The 24,181-nt window shown below is 42.0% G+C and overlaps 1 protein-coding gene across 1 annotated transcript in view; it reads right to left on the reverse strand.

The window, feature by feature from the left end:
* The window catches only part of LOC124550651 (zinc finger protein 628-like), a 110,524-nt gene that overhangs the window by 70,215 nt on the left and 16,128 nt on the right, over positions 1–24,181 (reverse strand). The window contains exons 3-4 of the mRNA XM_047125375.1: positions 19,885–20,158; positions 3,314–3,504 (exon numbers count right to left, since the gene is read on the reverse strand). Of these exons, the coding sequence (XP_046981331.1) occupies positions 3,314–3,504; positions 19,885–20,158 (465 nt within the window). The remainder of the gene's footprint in view (positions 1–3,313; positions 3,505–19,884; positions 20,159–24,181) is intronic.

A 24,181-nucleotide genomic window follows, 5' to 3' on the forward strand; every position in this document is an offset into this window, starting at 1 on the left:
CAAGTCTATATCTGCTCTCAAAATTCTGATGAACTGTACAGGGTGTCCAAGAAGTCCCCATACCCTGCTGACTTTGTAAAACTAGGGAAATAAATAGTCATTTTATTAGTATCCTTTCTTTGGCAAAACCCCACATTGTACAACAACACTGCTTGACTTGGAGAAAAGCACTTTTGTTTCAGACAGTGTCAAAGACAGGCTGATTACAGGACATGAGAAAATGCCATTACTCTATCAATTTTCAAATACCCCATCTCACTTGAGAGGGTTATTTCCTGATGAATTTGTGCAACATCTCAGTTAACACAAGTGGACTGTGGTTTTCTGGTCTACAGAAAATCTCCATTGTGTGCAGGAATTGTGGGAACCTGGCTCGTGTTACAATATGAGCCAGGATGTCATGACAATATCTATTAAGATGATTTTTTTTAAGGGTAGACAAATGGAAATTTTATCTGGACCACGTTATCACCACAGGTCAAAGATAAGGGAATCGTAGATCACTTGCAGTAACAGCAGGATGGAGCTCCGATACATTTTGCTACCCGAGTGAATGAGTTCACGAATGAACAATATCTAGGAAATTGAATTGGGTATGGTTCAGCGACATCTCCAGGCCCATCAAAATGGCCACTGCTAAGCCTGGGTTTTAACGCACCAGACAACTCATTACAGGGAACAATTTAGTCCCACATGGCTCAACATCAGTACAAGACTGAAAGTGCACAGGAAGCCTTATGAAGTATAACTCCTGAGATGCTCTGCAAGGTAAGGAGGATATTGAGAAGCATAGGTCTCTGCATATGCCACATACTTTTTATATGATGTTTCACAATTCATGTTAGTAGAACAACTTTTACATAGGAACCCATGTCTTGAAACGCCATTCGACAACTTAACAGAGCATCAAATTTATAGATGCTGGCACCTGCAAATGAACGTAAATACAAGGTGATTGCGTGATGATGTTACTAACTTTCAAGGACGATGGAGACTGATAAATGTATTAATTTGAGATCAGGGTCCCTGGGTCGAAAACAATTGAGTCAACAATTACAAGGAAAAATCATTCTGACACCTCTGACAGTGGAAAACATGTACCGGTACTGTTGCTGCTAAGAATGTATGGTATGCAACTTTCAGAAGTTTTAGTATGGATGAAAACAGAACAAATGGCTAGTAAACATGGGCTCTAAAATGCGTACCTAAGGAGCTATGAGTACTTGTTCATCTTCGCTAGTGTGAAATGCATCTTCTCTATTGAGCAGGTGTTCAAAGCTCTTAAGGTATGCATTTTAGAGCCCATATTTACTGGCTATTTTTTACTTGTTTTGGTCAATACACCCCTTCTGAAAGTTGCCTACCCTACAATCTTAACAACAACAGTACTGGTACATAGAATGAGATTTTCACTTTGCACCAGAGTGTGTGCTGATATGAAAGTACTGGTACATGTATTTCACGGCCAGAGGTATCAAAATAATTTTCACTTTCAACTCATTTGTTTCTGGTAAAGGAGCAAATTGATACACTTATATTTCCCCCATCATCCTTGAAAGTTTGTAACACCATAATGGAATCAATCTGCATATACATACAGTAACAGGCGCGAGCACATTTAACTTTGACACTATGTAGTGCCATTGGATGAAGTGGCTGGATATGGATTCCTATGTAAATCTTGATCTACTAAGTCACATCAACAAGCTCTAGAAGCGTGTAACATGAATTGTGAAACACCCTGTATGCATGTAAGTACCTACATACAGGGTGTATGTAAAGTCCGAGAATACTTTCGATTATTTATTGCACAAAAACTAAGCATTGTACAGATGTCATACATATTGCATTTTGAAGAGAAACTCAGAAAGTTTTTTTTTACAAACATTCGATATGCAAACCATGAGTGACCCGGCAGACGACAATACAGTAATCGAATTCTTGCCATACCTGTCCCAGCAAGGCATCATCGACTGTGGCAGTCGCTTCCCATATTCTCTCCCGGAGCTCTGCTGCATCACATGGTAGAGGCAGTACATACACCAGATCTTTAATGTGCCCCCACAGAAAAAGTAATACGGAGTGAGACCTGGTGATCGGGGAGGCCATTTCATGAAACACCTGTCCCGTTCCGTAGCACGGCCAATCCATTGATGCGGCAGCTCCGTGTTCAGGTACCCACGAACTTCACTATGAAAATGGGGTGGAGCCCCATCCTGCTGAAAGATGAATGGAGAGTCCAATTGCATTTGAGGCAACAGCCATTGCTGCAACATGTCCAAGTAGGATTACACAGTGACAGTGCCCTCAGCAAAGAAGAATGGCCCGTACAGTTTTCAATGTGACAAGGCACAAAAAACATTTACCTTTGGGGAATCATGCTCAAATTCAATGCATTCGTGTGGATGCTTTGTACTCCAGATTCAACAATTATGCCTGTTCACTTTCCTATTAATGTGGAAAGTGTCTTCGTCGCTAAAAATTAAGCGACCAGCAATGCCATGCCCATCCTCATTCAACAGTTGCAATTGCAAACAAAACTCAAAACGGTTGTCTTTGTCATCATCATTGAGCTTCTGCACTAGCTCCCACTTGAACGGTTTCATAGACAGCTTCTGTCGCAGGACTTTCCACAGTGTCATTGGAGCCATTTTGAGTTCAAAGGATGAACGACGCACCGATTTCTTTGGACTCCTTATGAATGTCTCTTGTACGTGCTCCACATTCACTTCATTTACACTGGGACATCCTCTTCTCTTTGCAGGGTGCAAGCAACCCGTCATAACGAAAAGTGCCAGTTGTAAATGGCCTTTGTTGGTGGCTTCTTACCATACTTGGTCCTAAACATCCGTTGAACAGCTGTAGCACACTTGTTTTTGTCAAACTCCAACACACAGAAAGCTCGCTCCACACCTGAACTCGCCAGGTTTGCAACTAGCGCTGACAATCGGCAAATTACCAAACTACGCTGTGGCAGTATACATGAAAAAAAAACTTTCAGGGTTTCTCTTGAAAATGACATATGTATGACATCTGTACAATGTTTGGTTGTTATGCAATAAATAACTGAAAGTGTTCCCAGACTTTATGTACAACCTGTACATAAGAAACTTTTTGATCTAGCCATACATGGACTTCTCAGACACCCTACAAAACGGTTTCATGCAAAATACTTGAAAAACTCACCTAGAAAACAGCTAGTGCAGCAAAAGAACACAGCATAGCTAAAAAGGAAAATTATTCACTGCCATTTAACTGCACCCATGCCTCATACACCGAACAGTAATCACAAAACAGCAAACCGTGCACACACGACAGTACCTCTCCTGTAGGAAGCTGCTACCACAGAAGGCAGTAGCCTGCCTCGAGAACAGAGCTGCCTCATCGGGGAGCACAGGCGGTGACTGCACCGGGTAGAGCAGTGGCAGCGGCAGGGGAGGCGGCAGGAGCGGGGGCAGAGGGTCCTCCACTGCCACGCCCCCAGCCACGTCGCCGCCGCCCGCCCTGAACACAGCGAGCCGAATTCTCGCAATGAGCTCACCAGCTAAATTGGGGCCAATGTTTCTTGTATTACAGGCTCATCAGCTAAACTGCTGCCGAACCTCCTCGTAATGCAGTCTCACCATCTACATTGTGCCTGAAGTTCCTCAAATTACAGGATCACCAGCTACATTGGGGGCTAAAGTTCCCCAAATTACGGGATCACCAGCTGAATAGGAGCTAAAGTTCCTCATATTACACGCACATCATTTTTAGTCAATCATCTAAACACTTTAATAATGATTGTGGAATGCAGTTCTAGCTCCCACATTTCAGCTTCCTTAATCAGTTTCCAGCTCTGTACAAACAATTTATCGCATAGAGTCATTACTGGGTTGTCAAGGTGCTACAAGGTTTTTAAAAATGTCAGTTAATATGGACAATGTGATACTGTATGGATTTTAGGAAAACAGGAAGTACTGGACTGACCAAGAAGCTATTAATTTTCTTTTAATTAAATGATGGGAAACAATTTTTACTTCTTTACAAGATGGAAAGAGATAGATAGTTGTTGTTACACTATGTGATCAAAAATATCTGGACACCTGGCTGAAAATGACTTACAAGTTTCTAGCGCCCTCCATAGGTAATGCTGGAATTCAATATGATGTTGGCCCACCATTAGCCTTGATGACAACTTTCACTCTCGCAAGCATACGTTCAATCAGTTGCTGGAAGGTTTCTTGGGAAATGGCAGCCCATTCTTCACGGAGTGCTGCACTGAGGAGACGTATCGATGTCGGTCGGTGATGCCTGGCACGAAAGCGGTGTTTCAAAACATCCCAAAAGTGTTCTATAGTATTCAGGTCAGGACTCTGTACAGGCCAGTCCATTACAGGGATGTTATTGCGGTGTAACCACTCCGCCACAGGCCGTGCATTGTGAACAGGTGCTCGATCACGTTGAAAGATGCAATCGCCATCCCCGAATTGCTCTTCAACAGTGGGAAGCAAGAAGGTGCTTAAAACATCAATGTAATGCTATGCTGTGACAGTGCCATGCAAAACAACAAGGGGTGCAAGCCCCCTCCATGAAAAACACGACCACACCGTAACACCACTGCCTCTGAATTTTACTGTTGGCACTACACACCCTGGCATGTGACATTCACTGGGCATTCGTCATATCCACACCCTACCATTGGATCGCCACATTGTGTACCGTGATTCGTCACACCACACAATGTTTTTCCTCTGTTGAATTGTCCAATGTTTATGCTCTTTACACCAAGTGAGGCGTCGTTTGGCATTGACTGGCGTGGTGTATGGCTTATCAGCAGCCGCTCGACCATGAAATGCATGTTTTCTCACCTCACGCCTATCTGTCATAGGACTTGCAGTGGATCCTGATGCAATTTGGAATTCCTGTGTGATGGTCTGGACAGATGTCTGCCTATTACACATAACAACCGTCTTCAATTGTCAAGTGACATCCAATCACCTGACCACGTTCAAAGTCCACGAGTTCTGCAGAGTGCCCCACTCTGCTCTCTCACGATGTCTAATGACTACTGAGGTCGCTGATATGGAGTACCTGGCAGTTGGTGGCAGCACAATGCACCTAATATGAAAAGCATATGTTTTTGTGGGTGTCCGGATACTTTAGATCACATAGTGTATTTAATTAGTTAGCAAAATGGAAATGCTTAGCTGCAATCCTACAGCCTGCATAGCAGGCTAAACACTCATTTTCAGAGGCAACGGCCTTTCTATACAATGTCTGGTGACTAAATATTCACTATTTCAATCATAAGATTGTGTCTTTGCTGATTTGGAAGTTTTCTGGTCCTTTCTAATCACTGCAACATTGGACTGTAATAATGCTCAACCATTTACTGCATTGCACTTTTCCCACAAAGTGCATTTTCTGGCTGAGTGTAGTAAAACACTTTCACATACTTCAGTTGGAGATGATAAATTTTTAAACATCTTCTCTTGAACAATTCCCTCTCCTCTTTCTTGAAAGGTCATTGACATTCATAAGAATTATACTTTGTCTTTAGCTAAGAAAGTACAGAACCAGTGACAACTTCACTTCTTGCAGCTGACAAAACACATTTCCTATCAATTTAAAGCAAGCTGGTAACCCATACACCATTAAAAAATCTTACCTAAGATCTAACTAAATATTTGTGCAGCTTTGTTCAGACAGCACTTCATTACAGATAATCGCATCATCTGCAAGATGCCATGCCATCAACACGCAAAACGAACAGCAATGGAACGCGGCACTCTTCCCAGGGGCACTTCCCCTTCTGTCAGCAACTCTACGTCCAAGATAATGTGCTGCATCCACTGACCCAAATATCTTCAATCTGGCCCAATTCTTTTTCAGTATCCCACACAATCGTATTTTTTGTTAATAATCATTAGTGTGGTATTGAATCAAATGCTTTCTGGAAATCGAGAAATACTTGACCCACCTGACGGCCTCGATCTGTGGCTTTAAGGAAGTCACTTAACAAAATCACCGAATGGATTTTGCACAATCCACGTTTTCATAGTTCAAGGCAGTCGGCACAGAGAATGTCATTCTGTTACAGAAAACTCATTTTGTTTGGGCTCAGAATATGTTCTACAATTCTAGAACAGATTAACTTCAAAGAGATAAGATAGTTGATTTGTTAATCACTTCTGCTACCCTCACTGTAGACAGGTGTGACATGTGCTTTCTTTCTATCACTGTGCACAGCAGTTTTGCTCAGTGGTTCTACAGTAAATTACGGTTAAAATGTGAGCTAAGTCAGCTGCAAAGTCTGTAAACAATTTGACAGGGACAGAACTTCCTACAGCAGGACAGCTGCACCCTCTCACAAAGATAAGTTCAGATGGTCAATTTTGATTTTAGTCCCACGAGAATGTTTTCACAATTTCGAGCAAGAGTGTGATTCACCTCAGAATCTGTACTGCTCGTCAACTGATACAACTGCACTGTTACTGACGGGAGGTGGCCGTAAGGTAAATGGTACAGTGCCACAGTAACAGAGCTCCTTGCCATTTGACACTACAAGGTGGCACTTCCGTCGACACGACAGATACCGGCACATGCATGTCACCCGAATGCTTGACAAACTCCAATGGGAGGTACACTGAGGGAAGCACTGTTGAGAACATTACACCCAAACTGGTGAGAGCCCACATTATGACAGAAACTGAGAAACTCACAGCCTACAACTTGTATTTCATGTACTAACCACAAGGATAAATTCAAAGAAACTCAGGTGAGCACAGATTGTTACTCTGAAACACAATTCGCAAGTGAAATGGGAAGGGGGGAATACACAATACACTGCACGTACCGTGACTTGAGGAGCAGACGTGCCAGTGTAGGTATAGACATAGGTAGATACAGACAGCAGCATGCACACTCACTCAGTTAAGGCACCACGAAGTCCACCCACCACAGCAGGACACAAGGCCCACAGGCATTTCAGACTGCCGCCTGCCAACTTAAATTCCGAAGTACACATGACTGTGCTACACAGTACTGACATTAACAAGTCAGAAAATTCCCCACGATTCTCTGGCACAGAAACTTTGCACTGGTATTTCACAGTATCAATTAATTTACATATTCTGCTGAATTTAGAAATTATATAAGTTTGACTTAAAGGACAGCTCTGATGTACCATCAGAGTAGATCTTTTCATCTGAAAAGAAATTATATACATACTTTGTTCTTCAGCATAGCAAGCAACTAATGGCAGTGGGCAACAGTTATGATGTAGGCTTCTATAGCCAATGAATGGTCAAAGATATACAGGGTTATTCTAAATGATGGACCCAGTTTTAAAAATTCATATATATTCAAGTACAAATCCTAAATGAAGAAGCATTATACAAATGAAAACAGGAAGTTTCAAAGTTTTAGGTGGGTGGCGGCAGTTGAGCGGTGATTGTTTCAGAAGTGGCCGGTAGAGTTTCACTGTCAGTTGTGAGCGAGACGGAGACTGTGGACCACAAGGTTTTCTGCGTTCTTGAGTTCACAAAAAGAGAGTCGCAAATTGCACTGCAGCGGCCATTTTGTACCAAATTCAGTATTCAATCACCAGCTCACAAAAGCATTAGCCATTGGGTTAAGCAATTTAAACAGACTGGGAGTGTGTGCAAAGGAAAAAGCATAGGCTGACTATGTGTGTCAGAGGATGATGTCCAATGGATCCAAGAAAGTCTACCAATAGAGCCAGTCGAGAACTTGGAACACCCCCAACCACCTTTATGGAAAATTCTGAGACAGTGTTTGCTGTACACGCCCTACCAATTACAAGTTGTGCAGGCTCTCAGTTCCAATGACGAAGAGAAGCATCTCACATTTTGTGGTTATGTGCTAGCAAAGATAGAGGATGACACATTTCTACAGCATGTAATTTTTAGTGATGAAGTGCCATTCCACCTTAGTGGAAAAATCATGACACAATGTTCACATATGAGGTTTGGAAAATCCACATTGCAACATGAAAGAGAGTCACTGAAGATCAATGTGTTCTCTGCCGTATCCCATACGAGGGTTTACGGATCATTTTTCTTTGTGGAAAGAACTGTAATGGGAATCACGTATCTGGACATGTTGGAACAATGGCTGTTCCCTCAAGTAATGGAAGATTCCCAGGACTCCATTTTCCAACAAGATGGAGCTCCCATTGGCATCATGATGTACGAGACGTTTTGAATGACTCTTCCTCAGTGCTGGATCGGTCGCAGGGGACTTGAGGACCTGGCTCGGCATTTCTGGCCACCGAGATGTCCTGATCTCACACCCTGCAACTATTTCTTATGGGGATATGTGAAGGAAGCTGTTTACGTCCCGCCTCTATCAATCACTGCGAACAACATGTGGAATCAGATCACTGCTGCCGTGCACTCGGCATGTGTGGGACGAGTTTGGCTACTGCATTGATGTTTGCCATGCAGCCAACGGTGGCCATATTGAACATTTATCACGTTTCTTATTATTAAATAACTGTTAAAACTAATTCATTACAAATTATTATGAATTATTACATTTATTAAATTGATATCAAACATTATGAAAACACCTCGGAAACTTCCTCTTTTCATTGGTATGAAGCTTGTTCATTTTGGATTTGTGCTTGCATAAATACGAAGTTTTGAAAACGGGTCCATCATTCAGAATGACCCTGTATATCCCAAATACTCCTCAGCAATTTTTCCAAGCATGGTACCACTCGCTGGAAACACACCAGCTCGAATGGTTAAAACCAAATAAAACTGCATTTAAAATACGAAAATCTGTCTGCATATAAACAAAGAAGCTGTAACTTACCAAACTAAAGTGTTGGTATGTTGATAGAGACAATACAAACAATAAAAAACACACACACAAAAATTTCAAGCTTTCGCAACCCACGGTTTTTGGGGGAGGGGGTGGGGAGTTGTTCCAGCCCCGGGGGTGGGGGTGGGAGGGGGGGAGGCTGCACACGCACGCACGCATCCGCACATGTGCGGGGACACAGGCAGACATGTGTCCTGGGACTGGAATGACTCCTTACCCTCTCCCTTAAAACCTACATCCTTTCATCTTTCCCTCTCCTTCCGTCTTCCCTGATGAAGCAACCGTGGGTTGCGAAAACTTGAAATTGTGTGTGTGTTTTTTATTGTTTTTATTGTCTCTAACAACATACCAACGCTTTCGTTTGGTAAGTTACAGCTTCTTTGTTTTTAGATATATTTTTCCCCACGTGGAATGTTTCCCTCTATTATATATATAAAGCTGATATTTGAAAGTTAATGAACCTCAATGCTACACAAGCACAAGCTGCTGAATAAACAACATCAGCCACTGGAAAAATCATCACCAGCTGACTCACAAGAGCATTATACGGCAAAAGACTACACATCTGCTTGAAACAATATTCAGATTTTAATTTCTCAAAATAGAAGTTGCTGTGTTGCCTGTAATTATTCCCTTATTCGTCCTCAAAGCACAAAAGTGTAGTCTGAATTAAGAAGAAAGGAATGAAGATTAGGGTCCTGGCTTAGGACAACATGTGGAATGTGTGTATGTGCACATGTAGGCATTTACGTACATAAAACATTTTTTCAAAGATAAATAGACAGATTAAGTAACAACAGTTGGGTAAGTAACTTTGAGCCTGCATTGTTTGGCCAGTGGGAGAGAAAGATTCCACATACAATTTAATCGAAAGCCTCCCCTATATTTTCAAAGTCACTTGCTAATTTAATCTCGACAGCTTCCTTAACAGCACTGTCTCAATAAACAGAGGTGCACATCACGTGTTTTGCAATCACAGATTTGTTCCACTGTTGGAGCTGTGTGTGACACAGACGCAGGATATGGTACGCACATGCCTCACCGGTGCGGAGCTTATCCTTCAGAGATGTCAGAAAGGCTCCAATCTTAGTCAGTGTTTGAAAAGAGACTTCACATATGTGTCTATCATAGGATCGTGGAGGACCAGCTTGAGCATCACACAAGTGTACAACAACCAAGCAAATCTGCAACTGCAGAACACTGCCTTGGTCCGGTCATTCGACAAAATATAACGACATAGAAATTCTGGTGAGTACTTCAAGTTACTGCAATAGTGTTATAAAGGAAGCTGTCAAGATTAAATTAGCACATGATCAGTGTACATCATCTTTTTCTGCATACATCATCATGTGGTCCACAGTTAGTGTAGCCCCACCCACCCATGGTTTAAGTTATCATGCACAGTGACCTCTCATTTCATTTGTGCCTCAAAAATGACAGGGTGCTCACCTGTCAAAATATGGGCAATCATTAAGGATGTTCTCCGGCTCCACTCCCATAAGTTATTTGAAGATGGTTGGTTGGTTGTTGAAGTTAAAAGGGATCAAACTGCAAAATCATCAGTCCCTTCATCCTATATGTATCGAAACAGGAACAATTCCCAGAGGAAGTATACAAAAGGCACATCTTGGGAAGCGCAACTGCAACCAAGATACAATAAGACAGAGATAAAATCAAGGAGAAGTCACGATGGGAGTGAGAGGAGGTAAGGTGAGTGGGGCACTCTGCCCAGAATGCATCCCACCAGCACTACCTCACCATCTGTTACTCCAAGACAAAGAGCCAGCACAGACAAGATGATAAAATTAAAAGTGGGAAACATAGGAGAATAAAAAAAGACGATAAGTGTAGGAGACAGGCCAGACTGCTGACCAAGGACTGCCATGGATTTCCTGGATCAGAGCAGGCAAGGTGTCCCTCCAACTCCTCAGAGAGTCAATGAGACCAAAGTGGTCCATCTCACAGAGAGGAGTAGAAACCACCTATGCGGATGAAACGTAAATCCAGGTCAGCCACTTTGGCGTTGTCTACTAGCACCAGAGGTTGCGTGTCAGGAAGGTTAAATATTACTCCAAAGTAGCCAACTTTGGGCAATCTCGTATGATGTGAGCCACAGTCAGGCAAGCACCACATTGGCAGTAAGGTGGGTCCTCGCATCAGACAATGTGGCCAAGGGTAAGCCAAGTGTGACCAACATGTAGCTGACAAAGGACGGTGGATTCCCTGGGAGAACTGCAAAGGGAAGACTGCCACACTGTCATGGTCTCCTGTATTGCTCTCAGTTTGTTTGGGGAGGCCAGGGCAGACCATTCAGAGTTACAGGCCCCCAACAATTGATGGCGCAGGGTTGACTGAAGGTTCGGTTCTGGGACCCCTATTTCCAAAATTGGCATCCTGGTAGCCAACTTTCCAGGTGGTCAGCATTTTCTTTCTTTGAGATCCCAACATGTCCAAGTGTCCAAACAGAGAAAACTGGCCGTCCAGCTTGATGAAGGTCAGAAAGGAGATCCTGGACAGTTGTGACTAATGGATGATGAGAGTAGCACTGGTCTATTGCCTGAAGGCTGTTCACAGAATCACTGCAAATTAAAAGCATCTTGCTAGTGTAAGAATGATGGATACCAACTCAACAGTGAAGACATGCATCCATTCAGCAGGAAGCTTAGTTCACTACACTCTGCTTGTATCTATGCAAACCCAGTCCATCCACTGACCATTGAGCCGTAAGTGTATACCACTTCCGAATTTGGAAATACATCGGGGACAGCCAGGAACAGGTGGGTCGACTGAATCTTTCAGTCCAGAGGATCAACTGAGACGTGTCAGAGGTCGGGGTATACACTATGGGGGTGTACGCGATTGCTCCCTGACACGAGGCGATAGTGGGAGAAGTCGGGAATTCGGAGCGGAGGCTCACTGTAGGTAAACTGCAAGTGTGACGCCAGTTATGTGTCTCCATTATGGGAGGTGGATCTCCCAACTAGGAAAATGGACACATTAGTTCAGATGTACAAACCAGGTATTTGGGGGAATGTTACTCTGCTTGTCACTTAGCCCTACATTTATCCCCTAGCACAGCCAGCACAGGAAACAATTTGGGGTTGTATCTCTCTGCATTGAACAAGTTCTTTCCCCCTGAAGACCCTACTGGGGTCGTATGACCACCAGCAGGAAAAAGCTTCATCCACTTTATATGCAAGTCATCTGCCACAGTGCCACCCTAGCCGAACGGGGGCTCTCCCCACAGGTGCCACCCAGCAAGGGCTGCAGGCCAGTAATCCGTTGCTTGGGGTCCACGTGCAAGTCACGACGGGCACACACTACTCGGCATACGTGGGGAGTTTTCAGCTCGGGCACCAGCCACGATGGGGACACACTACTCAAAATATGTGGGGAGTTTTCAGCTCGGGCACCATCAGTGGTGTCCCTGCATAGTCAGGGGGCTACCACCATGCACGAACTTGACACACCTCTCCCCCTCAATGGGATGGCTACTGTGCTGGGTTTTGGGAGTACTTCCTTACTGGAAAGGAATGGTGCTAAGGCACAAAGATAGAACATACACCGCACTGTGCGACCTTCCCTGCGTGATCCGCACCTCTGAAAAATTTGGATAAGCGGTGGCAGATCAAATCCAACAATGAGGACCATGAATTTATTAATGAAAAGGTGTAGAGAGCATGGGAAATGGAAAGCTAGTGTCCTAAATCGCGTACCAGGTCCAAGTGGGGTCTGCACTAGAAATACCATCTGATGGAAGGGCTGAGGGAAAAAGAGGTAGTGGAATATAGCCTTGCAGCACAAAAAAGGAAGATTGGGGACCCATGGTAGCCAAGAGTTGTGAGCCCCCTAGGGCAGGCTGTTCCAACCGAGCTCCAGGGAGCCGGAGCGCTCACTGCGGCAGCTCGGAGCCCGCATAGAGGGGGAAAGCGAACTCACTGCCCCCTGGCCGCATGCGGCCGCAACTGATGCAATAATCCATGTTCAATGACAGCTATGACTAGCCGCGGGAGCCCTGTACCTCTATTGGAGGATACCTTTCTATTCATTGAGAGGGATGGTCATCTGCAGTGTCTTTTATGCCAAAGTATTTAATTCTTCGAAGAGGTACAATATACAATGACATTATACACGTCTTCACGCAGCGCACTACGATCAGGTAGAAGGTGTTGCATGCAGAGAACTGGTAGCCAGGCTTAAGAACGACATACCAGGAGACCTAAGTTTAAAAACGGTTTCGTAATAAGGAGGGTATCAAAACATGCAACATAGTTCGTGTTCTGTAATGCGTTTATAATTTTCAGGTGAATGAGAGTGGAGAAAACACTACCGAATATGCAATTCGAGCAAGCTACAGGGTCGCTCCCATCATTGCGATGAGTGGCATGCCGTTTTCGGTGGAACCAATCATAAAATCGTGCATGGTAGCAGTTGCAGAATGTTTGTTTTCAAGGGAGGTGCAGGCAATTGAAGGGGTTTGCCTGTCGAAGCAAACAATGTCTTGTCGAATCCTGGACGTGGCAGCGGATTTAGAGACACAGCTCAGGAAAAAGGCGGAGACCTTTGTTGCATTTTCGCTAGAGATTGACTAAAGCACCGAAATATCGGACTGTGCTCAGCTTGCAGTCTTTGTGCATGGTGTCGACATGGAGCTGCAAGTAACTGAAGAACTCTTGGATGTGGTACCACTCGATTACACAGCAACTGGACGTGACATTTTTGAAGCTGTTTGTGAATCAGTGGACAATATGTATTTGCCGTGAGATAAGCTCCATTCTGTAGTGACAGACGGAGCATCACAAATGATCGGGCGTCACCACGGTTTTGCTTCTCATTTGAAAAATTAATTCAGGGACAATTTCGGGAAAGACATTTTGACTCTTCATTGTTTTGTTCACCAAGAGGCACTGTGTGCTGAAACAGTAGAGCTAGGTGGCATAATGAAAGATGTTGTGAAGTGTGTGAATTTTGTGTGGCGTCACGGTATGAATCATCACCAATTCAAAGGATTCCTGAAAGATATGGAAGCAGAGTATGGTGATATACCATACCACAGTACAGTTCGTTGGCTAAGTAGGGGAAAAGTTCTTGATGTTTTGCCATTTGTGAGGAAATAACCCTTTTTCTCGAAATGAAAGGGGAAGAAATGCGTTGTCTGAAAGATATAAAACGGATATCAGACCTGGCGTTCCTAGATGACATAACTATGCATCTGAATAATTTAAATCTGTCATTGCAGGGTAAAGGGCAGCTAACCGTTGACATGCACAACCAGATCAAAGCGTTCATGGAAAAGTTATGTTTATTTGAGAGGCAGATGAGTAATGGACATTTAACGTTCTTCAATCGTCTTGCTTCTTTAAAACTACCTGAAGGTACTACTTTCGGCGATTGCCAAGCAAAGTTAAAGCACCTCATCACGTCGTTTGAAACATGATTACAAGACCTCACTAGTTTGGAAATGGAACTTAAGGTGTTCAGCACTCCTTTTTCAGTTTACCCTGATGACCTGTCATCATCACTTCAATCGGAGATTATTGATTTGCAAAATTCAACTTTGTTGAAAGAGAGGTACTACAACATGTTGGATTTGTCCCGATGGTATCATTCATTACAGCAAAAAACATTTCCCAAGCTTCACAACAATGCCGCTCAGATCATGTGCATGTTTGAATCTACGTATTGTTGTGAGCAGCTTTTCTCAGCAAAGAAAAGAGTAAAAAGTAAGGAACGATCGTTTCTTCAGGATGCAACAATGAAGGCCATCCTCCGCATTGACACTGCGAACACTTTGACGCCTGATATTTCTGATCTTGTAATGAAAAGATGTCAAGCTACAAAGGCCCAATAAATTTAGTGTGCAATTTGTTATAAAACAGTTGTTTCTTATTTATTTCCTGAACATCGTATTTCCTGGTGTAGCATGTCACCAAGGCTTAACAGCTAAGAGTATGAGGTTGTCGATCTTGTAAGATGCAGCTTGCCTTGCCGCCAGCCTCAGCCAGCCATGCCACGTGCTGGCCCACTTGAATGGTCACAGCCAGCGACATGGCTCCCTGGAGCAGGGAGCGCTCAGCAGCTCACAACGGAGCCAACGAGCTGGAGCAGCCTGCCCTAAGGGATTTGAAGATTGTAAAGCTGTCACAAGATGCTGTTCGTTCATTATCCGTGTTCTAGCTAAGGCAGGCTGATAGGTAGAAGGGATATGTAGAAAGGCTACGCAAAAAAAGAAGAAGTTGAAGATGGAAAGGGAAGACAAAGTTGATTAAGAGATGGGAGATACGATACTGTGACTAGCAGCATTACTGAGATCTCAGGTGGACCAATCACGACAAAACCTTTCCACCTGATTCTGTAGTGTGCCAAACTTTTTCTGAGTAGCACGTTCCTGATGAGCTGAGCAATGTTTTAAGTAGTGCCTTTACTAAAGTAGGGTGAATGGAGTAAATTAAACTATTCCAGAGAATTGATTTTAACCAGACTTATATGTCCAGTGAAATAATATTGCAGCGATTTAAGCAATTTGAACCAAAGGTGGGAGGTGAACATTCTGAGTTATAAATTCTTACATATTCTTCTTACAAAGATACAGGCAAAGCCAATAATTGTTAATACAATTTGTATAAGCCAAAATTCAGCAATAAATGTCATTTGCAACATATGATCTACAGCACGTCTTCGGAGCAGCAAAGTCACAAAATCGCTTGATGTTTCCGTCTCTTTTTGAAAAGAAAGAGAGAGAGAGAGAGAGAGAGAGAGAGAGAGAGAGAGAGAGAGAGAGAGACTATATAATGAAAACAAATTTTTTTATGAGGAGGAGTTTTCTCCTACTGTTAGCTTTATCCCAAGAGAACCTAAGGAATACCTGTGATAATGAGTGAAGAGACTAGGTCACTAGAAACCACTCAGAACCAAAGAAGATAATGCAATAAAGGGTATCCAACTCCATTTGCCCATTTAATGTTACTGCACTGCAGCTGGGCTCGATGGCAAGCTAAAATGTAACACTATAATATGTAGAGAAAAGGTATTTTCGAACTTCAGCAGTTACTGTCAAAATAATTCTCCGCCCACCTTCGGTTTTGGTCTTCCGGTCACCTTCAAGTATTTTAAAGCTATTTACAACAGCCTGTACCCTGTACGGTAACATTTTTACTGTTGTGTTGAATAAAATAAATGCTATCCTATGCCACTGCCTTCAATAATAAAATATATTACACAGGCAATAGTAAAATTATTTTATTGCTGATGGCAGGCAATTCACTTTATCTGACAACACAATAAAAGTGAAGTCATGCAGGCTCTCGTAAATAATTTTGTCATGTCTAAAGGTGACCACAACACTGGAACATGGCAAAGAATGATTAGTCTGACAACAGTTGTTGGCAGAGTAAGAATATCACTTTCTTCAAATACCTAAGAGCTGTGGGGTATCACCTACACATGATATATTGACATGCAGAATATCTGAGGCAGTCAAAATACCCTCATACCTCAAAAACGAATCTTAATCCAAACACCAAAGAAACCAGATGCACCGAGATGAGAGTACAACTGACCCGCAAGTTTAACGAGTCAAGTGTTGAGCGAGGTGTCTTAGGTGGTGCTGTGAGGGTTGGGTTGGGTTGTTTGGGGAAGAGACCAAACAGCGAGGTCATTGGTCTCATTGGATTAGGGAAGGAAGTCGGCCATGCCCTTTCAAAGGTACCATCCCAGCATTTGCCCGAAGCGATTAAGGGAAATCACGGAAAACCTAAATCATCATGGTTGGACGCGGGATTGAACCGTCATCCTCCTGAATGCGAGTTCGGTGTGCTAACCACTGCACCACCTCGCTTCACTCAGTGTGATGGTCTGACATAGGACTCGTATAAAGGAGGGCGGTGGTTCAAATCCCTGTCCAGTCCCCAGACTTCAGTTTCTGTAGTTTCCCTAAATTTTTTGAGCCAAATGTCAAGACTGTCATTCCCTAATCTGAGTTCGAATTCTGTTTGCCTTACTTCTGCTTTTTCTTGTACCTTTGTCCCACATCAGCACAAGGTCAGCATAGTTGTTAATTAATTTGGTGAGGTCAGTTTAAGGAGTCGGGTGCTCTTCTTGTCATCATCCTGTTACACTCCGGAACAGAATACATGTACCTGAGTAGCGATATTCATGTGAAAGTGGGTGAAAGTTTTCTATAAGTGTACGTATAGTGTAACTGATGTGAGACGTGGATGCCAGCCCAGTATTTACGCAGTGGTATGTGGTAAATCGTTCAAACATATCACTTCCACACTGTTTGCACATCGTCCCTAGTCATTAATTCACTGGTCAGATTCAGTCTGGAGGCAGTTCATCTCCCCATCCCAGAAGTGGTGATTCAACATACACAGCTGTCCGGCTAGGTGGAAACCTAGAACTTACTTCCTTCTTAATAAGTCGTGGTTACGAATTATTAATGTCAGTTGTCTAAAGAAGAATGGCACAGTCAATGGAAGCCGACATTGGAGATGATCAGTTTAGGTTCCTGGGAAGCATACAAAGGCAGGAGGCAATATTAACCTATGAACTATCTAGGAAGACATGTTGGAAAACGGCAAATCCACACATATAGCATTTGTAGACTTAGAGAAAACTTTTGGCAGTGTTCACAGGAATGCACCTTTTGAAATTCTCAAGATATCATGGATAAAGGACAGGGAGCACACCTACCTATAACTTGTACAGTCGCCAGCCGGCAGTTATAAGAGTCAAATGACATGATACGATGTAGTGGTCGAGAAGGGAGTAAAACAGAGCTGCAGCTTATACCTTGTGCTGTCAAGTCCTTCCAGATGAGACTTTTTTCTGGAGAAAGGAAAATTTTTCTTTATGCTCTAATGCTCATAGGTGACTTTTTAATGATTTTGGATGCATGATTTATACAAATGTATACCTGTTTTCAATACATACTTTGAAAATTTGGCTTCTTTTTATGGACTACAATAAATAAATTTAAAATGTTCATGGTTGTAACAAATAAACCGTTAATTCAATAATCACCATGCAGAATAATAATAATAATAATAATAATATAATGATAATATTCAATTATATGGTGTAGTATAGCTAACCAACAAGTTCCGTCAATTCTGGCAGTTACAAGCTGCTGTGCACTGCTACATTCACTTGTTGATACTTTTTCCAGTGACGCCCAATAGGTGGGAGAACTACTGCATTATGAAAAGCTTGAACATTTGCAGATGTGTACATGAGGTTTCCATAGATTAAAAATATTTCTGTTGCATCTAAACACACTAAATATTAATGTACACAATTGTAGCCAGAGGGTCTGAAAGGGTTAAGCTGTACACTGAGCAAACATTAAAGGAAACCGAGAAGAAATTTGAAAGCTGTGAACAAAATTACAGCGAGACGAGCAAGAATTACCACTTTATCAAAAAGCTTTTTCACTTTTAATCCATCTATTACCAGTACTGAAATTTCGCCTCCTGAAGGTAAGTACTTGTTGTCCCACCAAAATGTACATGAAACAATTCATATACACAATGTGTGTATATTGTACCGTATAGTAACTTATTTAATAATTTTTCTTTACTTAGAAGCATATTTAAAGTTTCAATTCATTTAGTTTTGTAAATGATATCTTGAAGGTGGTCTCCATTCTACTCATTGCATTTAGAGAGTCGAAATCTGAAAAGTTTCAGTCCACTTTCCCCAGCATGTCACTATGTTAACAACAGCAGCACGAATATTGTTCCACAGATTGTCCATGGAAACTGGTATACACCAAGGGCTTAAGATATACTCCTAAGAAAAAGTCGCAGGGGGCTCAATTTGATGAGCACGCTAGCCACCGCAGACCCCCCTGAAAGTGATGAGATGGTCGGGGAAATGTTTGCATAAGAGTGTCATCAACATTCATGTCATGGCACTGTCTTGTCGAAACCAGACATCAACAACAACCATTTCCTCAAGTTTGGGAATAAAAAACTCCTCAGTCGTCATGACATAATGTTCCAAAGTGATTGTAACTGACCTATCATTGTCGTGGGCCAATAATGCCAATTTTGACTAACACACACACATTACAATAAATTTTCAATCAGGAATATGACCTCCAGGCGCAATATCAAACTGTTCTCCAAATGCGTGCCGGGTTGCGATGACCGAACAGCTTTCAAAAAACGTAAGTTCCCAGAGCGAACACGCGGTCCTATCTCAAGCGTTGCACAAGTGCAATTAAAATACCGTAATAAAGAGTGATGACCACTGTGTGGCACTCATTTCAAATAAGGAAGTTTCCACACTGTACCCTTTACATTCTCTGACACAAAACCAGACTTCACACAAAACATGCTTAATGGTATGTCCAGCAACCTTTGTCCACATTTTGCAGTTTGGTGTTTCTCTGAGGTGAAGGAAGATAATTGCTACATCCACTGTTAAAGATACAATGATGATAAGACATTGGTTCTGCCAGCTGAGTGTAACGTGTTATACTAGAGACAAAAGTGGCTAAGGAGACAAAGCACAGAGAGAACACTTCTGTTCTTTAACACAAGTTGTTGTGTAACACAAAATTATACATGGTGACAATTTTTTGCAAAAGACAGTCTCTGAAAGCGACACTAAAATCTACTTTTCATTGCAAAACTGCATGTATTCCTCTGGATATTAGACCTGCAAAACTGTGTATGTGTGTTAATGTTTGCTCAATCCGCCTTACTCCCAGTCATAAAAAATCGTATGGACAATATGATCAAAACTGATGTAGAAATATAATTACTAACAATTTTTAGCAATACCAACAATATATAGTTATACATAAGAAAACACCCCAGTATCAAAACTGACATTCTGAAGGCTATCACAGCTCTTTGAGAGTCAGCTTTATAAAATGTTGCACAACATTCTGGCAGTATTCTGCAGTTACCTTCCCTTACAAACTGAATAGCAATATCACTCTGAGTCTTGAAGACATTCTTGCAACTGAGTATCGAGGGAGATGTAGTTCAAGCTAATACTTAATTTTGTTGGAAAATGAAACATAGTTTACACAAAACTGACCATGCATCGAGGACACTGCCATCACTTTCAGCCGCGATCTCCTCGGACCGACCGTGGGAGCAGTCGCTGCCACAACCATCACGGTCTACGGCCGGGCTGTCGCCACTGTCGTCATTGTCTTCATCATCGTCGTCGTTGTCTCCTTCGATGTCCTCGTCCGTTCCATACACAGGTTCCACATGCTCCATGGGGTCGATCCGACCCACAAGTATAACCCTGTTACCATCTACATTACCTTGGCGAGCACACCAGCCATTCGCTTCTGCTGTAATACCTGAAATTAGATCGTACCAAAATGACTGGAGTACAGACGGCAGACACACAGATAAAAGGACACACATAATATCTCTAGCCAAATAAAGTTAAAAAAAATGCTTTTGAAGTAATGCATGATACACACTGTGTTGTCTTCTAATATATTTATTCACTACTAGTTTTGATCATGGACCACCTTCTCAGTGGAAAAATATCTATTGTGACAACTTGACATAGCACACATGCTATTTAACTACGAAAGTATACACCACTGCTGACATGAAAATGTAAGAAAAGTGATAATGCCTTAATACAGGCTTAAACAATTTTCTTACATTTGTGTATACTTTCAATTGTGTATACTTTCCTTGTTAAACAGCACATTTAATGTGTGAAGTTGTCACAACAGATCTTTTTCCACTGTCAAGATGGTCCACGATCGAAACCGGTAAATGACAGAATGTTAACATCATGTCACATCAAAGGTTTTTTAATACTATTACCAAGAACCCTTGCCTTTCCAATGGAGTTACCCGACACAATGGCCAAATCTCATCTCCTACTGTCAATGCTTCACCCAAGTTCTCCTACATACTTGCAGAACTAGGACTCGTACAAGCCTTGAGGATTGTTTACAGAATGAATTTTCACTCCGCTGTGTAGGGTATCAATCGAGTCACACTTACTCGATTTGTTGGAGATACATATTCACTTTACTTTCTTCTTATTTTACTTGACTTTTATCCCAGATCTGGCAGTTCTAGACTTCAGCTCCTCAATGCTCTCTTCCTGTCAGAAGGAAATGTAATACAAAAATTTCTGTTTTTCTTGAATAATCATACAGAAGATTTTTCACTTAAATATATTCCTTATGTTATCTGCCAATTGTGTACAACTACCTCCAGATAACATCAAATCTCCGATCAGAATGTCCAACTCTAAACCACTACTTGCTTCACACACAGAACGATTAGTTTGGAGTGACCAATCAATAAAGATACAGGTCAGAGAAGCCACGAGTTCAAATATTTGTATACTTGCTGTTGCAAGCTTACTGCATTACTGTCCTGTTTCGAGAACATGGGACATACCTCGGTACAGCTCTCCACGTGCAAATAAAACAGTTAACACACACTACAGTTGCCCTCTCCTGTACCATGTAATAACCTATTTTATAATTTTTCCATTCATGACTATCATTCATCGGTAAGAATACATAGGGATATGTGTGGCACTTCTGGAGTGGTCTGTACCATATGTACCATGATAGCAGCAGAGTGTGCAGCAGTTTGAAACTTCCTGGGAGATTAAAACTGTGATCTGTTACAGGACTCTGATCCTGCAGAGCGTTTGTCCACAAGAGGTGCAGGCAAGATCAAATCTCGGTCTGGCATGCAGTTTTAATCTGCCAGTAAGTTTTGAATTGGTGCATACTTTTCTGCAGAGTGAAAACTCGTTCTGGGGACACTGCCGCCCAATCTAGTGCAGCCCATTCTTGCTCCACGTCTGTGGGTCAGTACATTTTGTCCCCCTGTTTCTTATCAATCTTTATATTATTGCTCACTCATCTCGCGATTTGTAATGGCTCATATCAGCTGCCACCTCTTGTTTGAATGCTCTTCTGAAAGAAGAAATATAAATCAGGCTGTGCGGCATGGAGAGAGTGAAACACTCTGCACTGTGTGTAATTAAGAATGTATAATTCTGGAAAGATAAATCACCACACACTGTGTGTTATTTGCTTTGTTACCAGTTTCACTCTCTAGACATGATCGTCCTCAGCTCATCCTTTGCCCTCATGATGCCGCGTCCAGTAAGCCATTCTACCTCACGTACCCCGTCGGAATTAGCCAGGCGGACTTTCGAACAGCTGATGCGAGGGGAGTAAACACAACCGTAAGCACACAGGTACCTAACAAGCTCGAGCATGAGCAGGATTCATCCAATAGATCCCTCTGACGGACAGTCCCACCCTGCCCCGTGGAGCAGCTTCAGACCACCCACATTACAGTGTCAGAGCCCATTCTGCACCACTGTCAATACGACAGTGCTAACACAGTGCACCGGTGCAGACTGTCAGAGAAGATCCGATCGTGTGAAATAGATTCTCAGATATGTGAGTGGCTTGAGAGAGTTCTGAAGTAATAGCACCCAGTAAGCACACTGTCCAGGACGACGAATATCTGTCAGAGATGAGGGTATCGACAGGATTGCCACAAGGAAGTGTAATAGGACTACTCGTTCTCTATTTGCGTAATGAACAAACCAACTTGTAACCTGTGATAGTTTGCTGATGATGCTGTCATGTACGGGAAAGTGTGTTGTCTAGTGATGATAGAAAGATATTTAGACAGACTTTTTATTTGGCATGATGAATGGCAGCTTGTTGAGGGAAGATGCCATTATTTTTTTGAAACATTATTGAACAAATCTATGGAACTGGTACTTGCAGCTGATTGCATAATGATTCTACTGCTGTCAACATACATTTCACGAATGACAGCAAGAATAACATAAGAGAAATTATGACCCATACCCACTCCATTTGCTAGTAGTACACTAACTAGTACTGGTGACAGATATCTTCCACCCTGCACCGTACGGTGGCTCGTGGAGTACGTATGCAGACGTAGCCTGTGCTACCTGCACCTGCCTACAACTGTGAGGAGGGGCAGCCATGAGTATCCTCACCCCGTGGGGCACCATCGGAACAGCCTGAGCTGAAGGAAAATAGTACGTTTGGCACCACCATCAATACGATAGTGTTCAACAGAGCTCTGAACCTGTATGTGTTGCCAATTTTGCAGTTTTCTCAACTGAATTAATTTTTTGATATAAATAAGTATATTTTACAAAACATTCAAGGAATCCTATACTACTTCAGATTTTCGAGTAATCACAGTAGGATGCAGAACAAAAATATATTCAAAGTTGGAAAGTTAGGCAGTGAGTAAGAAGTCCAGATTACATGTATTTATTTAAGAATAAACAGTTACACCAGAATAAATTAAATAACCAGTATAGCACATTAGAATACGAAGGACAGGCATGCAGATATTTTTCCCAAGAAAGATTGCCACAAACATAGAAATTCATGATGTATCTGTGAGAAAAATTTACAGTTACAAAGTGAAAATATTTTCTTGTCCAACCTGACAAAGTATTTAGAGACTGTAGTTTATAGTCTCCTCGATATAGTCTTGTGTCTTGAAAATGAAAAAAACTAATATGCAGAACAATCAACAGAACACTGAGAAATGAAGTTAGGAAAGACACAATTATAAAGTTTTACGAGGTAATCGCTACCTGCACATTGCCGTTTGAAAGTGAAACTTGGACAACAACTACTAAGCAAGAAAGTGGAATTCAAGTGGGAGAAATGATATTTCTACAAGGAGTGAAGGACTGCACGATTTTAAATAGACTGAGAAGTGACGACTAAGAGTGACAAAGAAAAGCAGATTTGAGACTACCAAAACAAGGCTTGAATTTCAGACCTATAGAAACAAGATCCGCAAGGAGGCAAAGAAAAAGTAAGTTGAATGCTTTGAAGACAGAACAGGCCTTTGACCTAGACCAGGTGCTCAAACTTTTTCTGTCACACACTCTTCTGAAACATATGTTATTCCCCTACCTCCCAAACCCCCTATTTTTCTTTCCTTCTTCAACACTTGGCATAAAAACAGGCCACCATATCTGCTTACTTCTGTCCAATTATTGCAACAACTGGATACAACAACAATAGTATTTAGAGTGTGCCCATCAAGCATATCAGAGATCAACATTCTTTAAAATTATCTACATTTATATTATCCAAAGGTAATGATAACTAACAATTAGAACCAGTTTATGATTATCTATGGCTGCATGTGAAGTTCTTGGAACTGAGCAAAATATGTATATTTCATTACTTTTTTTCTGGATTGTAGAACAATAGTCAACATTTAAATGCCCATTTTGAAACTGTTGTATTCAAACTGATCATCCAAACAGAAAATTAACAAGAGTAAACATGCACATGGTACAAAATTTGGAAATTTTC

Source organism: Schistocerca americana, chromosome 9, assembly GCF_021461395.2.
Source record: "Schistocerca americana isolate TAMUIC-IGC-003095 chromosome 9, iqSchAmer2.1, whole genome shotgun sequence".
NCBI classification, from domain to species: domain Eukaryota; kingdom Metazoa; phylum Arthropoda; class Insecta; order Orthoptera; family Acrididae; genus Schistocerca; species Schistocerca americana.